At 27.9% G+C, this 1,306-nt stretch overlaps 1 protein-coding gene across 1 annotated transcript; it reads right to left on the bottom strand.

The window, feature by feature from the left end:
• Positions 1-185: 185 nt before the first annotated feature.
• Positions 186-1,127, bottom strand: LOC108577432. The gene is made up of 2 exons (XM_017940577.1): positions 843-1,127; positions 186-380 (listed from the first exon to the last, which is right to left on the bottom strand). The coding sequence occupies exons 1-2, from the start codon at positions 984-986 to the stop codon at positions 186-188; spliced, it is 339 nt and encodes a 112-aa protein (XP_017796066.1). The 5' UTR covers positions 987-1,127.
• Between the last annotated feature and the right edge of the window lie 179 nt (positions 1,128-1,306).

Here is a 1,306-nt window from a genome sequence, read left to right on the forward strand (position 1 = left end):
CATAGACAAGTAAATTAAGCAAATAATTTTATGAACTGCCAAATCAATTGACCGATTGTATATATCCCTTTTTGTTTAACAGTTTTATGTTTTCCTAGTAATAAATTACTAAAGTAACAATACAAATAAGATACAGAAAATATTTAATAATATTGAGCGAGAAAGTCTGCTTTTAATTCTATATGTCAACATGGAGGTGGGCTAGATGTTGGTGCAGTATCAACAGTTTGTGTGGAGGTTGATGCAACTGTTGATGATTTATTCTGGGTAGTTAACCTTCGCTTAGCTAACAAAAATTGTTCCATTAATTCATGATGAGCTTCTAGCCGTTCAATACAATGTAGACATGCCGTTTTAGGTAATGGATCATTCACGTTTACCTGTATCACAAAAGAGTAAAATTTTATGTTTTTAAACTAAATATAAATGTTCATTAATATTATTACTCTAATACAGTATAGTACATATATTTTTAAATACAGTATGTTTAAGGAGGAATTAAACACTTTGATTACACAAAAATACTCTTATACATAAATACTAAAATAGATATTTTTCTGAATTAATGTAACAATATTTATATTCAAAAATTTTATAAATTTATAATAAAATAATGTTTTTGTCATCATATGATATTTTAGAATTGTAAAATTATAATTATAATTAAGTCATAATTTCCAAGTATACCTAAAAAATATGTATAAAACATCTACAGAGGTAACTCAAATAAGATAAAACCTTAACTAGTTATACATAGAATGTAATATAAAATGTGAAAAGCTAATTAAAAATAATATGATGGGGATGATTTCAAAATCTATAAAAGCAAATAATGATTTTACCGTAATTGGAAGATAAGCATTTATTTTTTCAGCGAGCTTCATTCTCTCACCCTCTTCACCGTATATGTGGATCACGAAACGGTTCATCTTACTGCAAAGTCTGCATATAAATCCCGTGATCACAGCTTTATCCGTGCTACCCATTTCGATTGTTTATTAAAATTTACTCTTTTTGGTATGGCACTTATTAACACCCTGTGACTCGTCACACACGTCAATAACTTCACACGAAAATTACTATTCTATGAAATCTCACAAGATGTTGTGCTTCCTTCAAGATTAAGTTTGTTTATCACAGTTCTGAACAACTGGCGCTACTAGCACTGTGCTCCACTACTCTCATCAGGACCGTACATATAAAATTGCTTATATATATTTTTTATGAGAATCATAAGTTAAATATACGATAATAACTTCAATGAAGCAAAGTTATAAATATATTTAAATTATTAGATTTAAGAACA

The sequence above is a fragment of the Habropoda laboriosa genome, unplaced genomic scaffold (assembly GCF_001263275.1).
Source record: "Habropoda laboriosa isolate 0110345459 unplaced genomic scaffold, ASM126327v1 scaffold648, whole genome shotgun sequence".
Taxonomy (NCBI): Eukaryota; Metazoa; Arthropoda; class Insecta; order Hymenoptera; family Apidae; genus Habropoda; species Habropoda laboriosa.

What these genes read in the sequence shown, in the direction of transcription:
- LOC108577432 (XM_017940577.1), bottom strand. Translation starts at nt 986, where the DNA reads ATGGGTAGCACGGATAAAGCTGTGATCACGGGATTTATATGCAGACTT. An exon ending in ATGCTTATCTTCCAATTACG is followed by an intron (nt 381 to 842) that starts GTAAAATCATTA and finishes TTTGTGATACAG; the next exon opens with GTAAACGTGAATGATCCATT.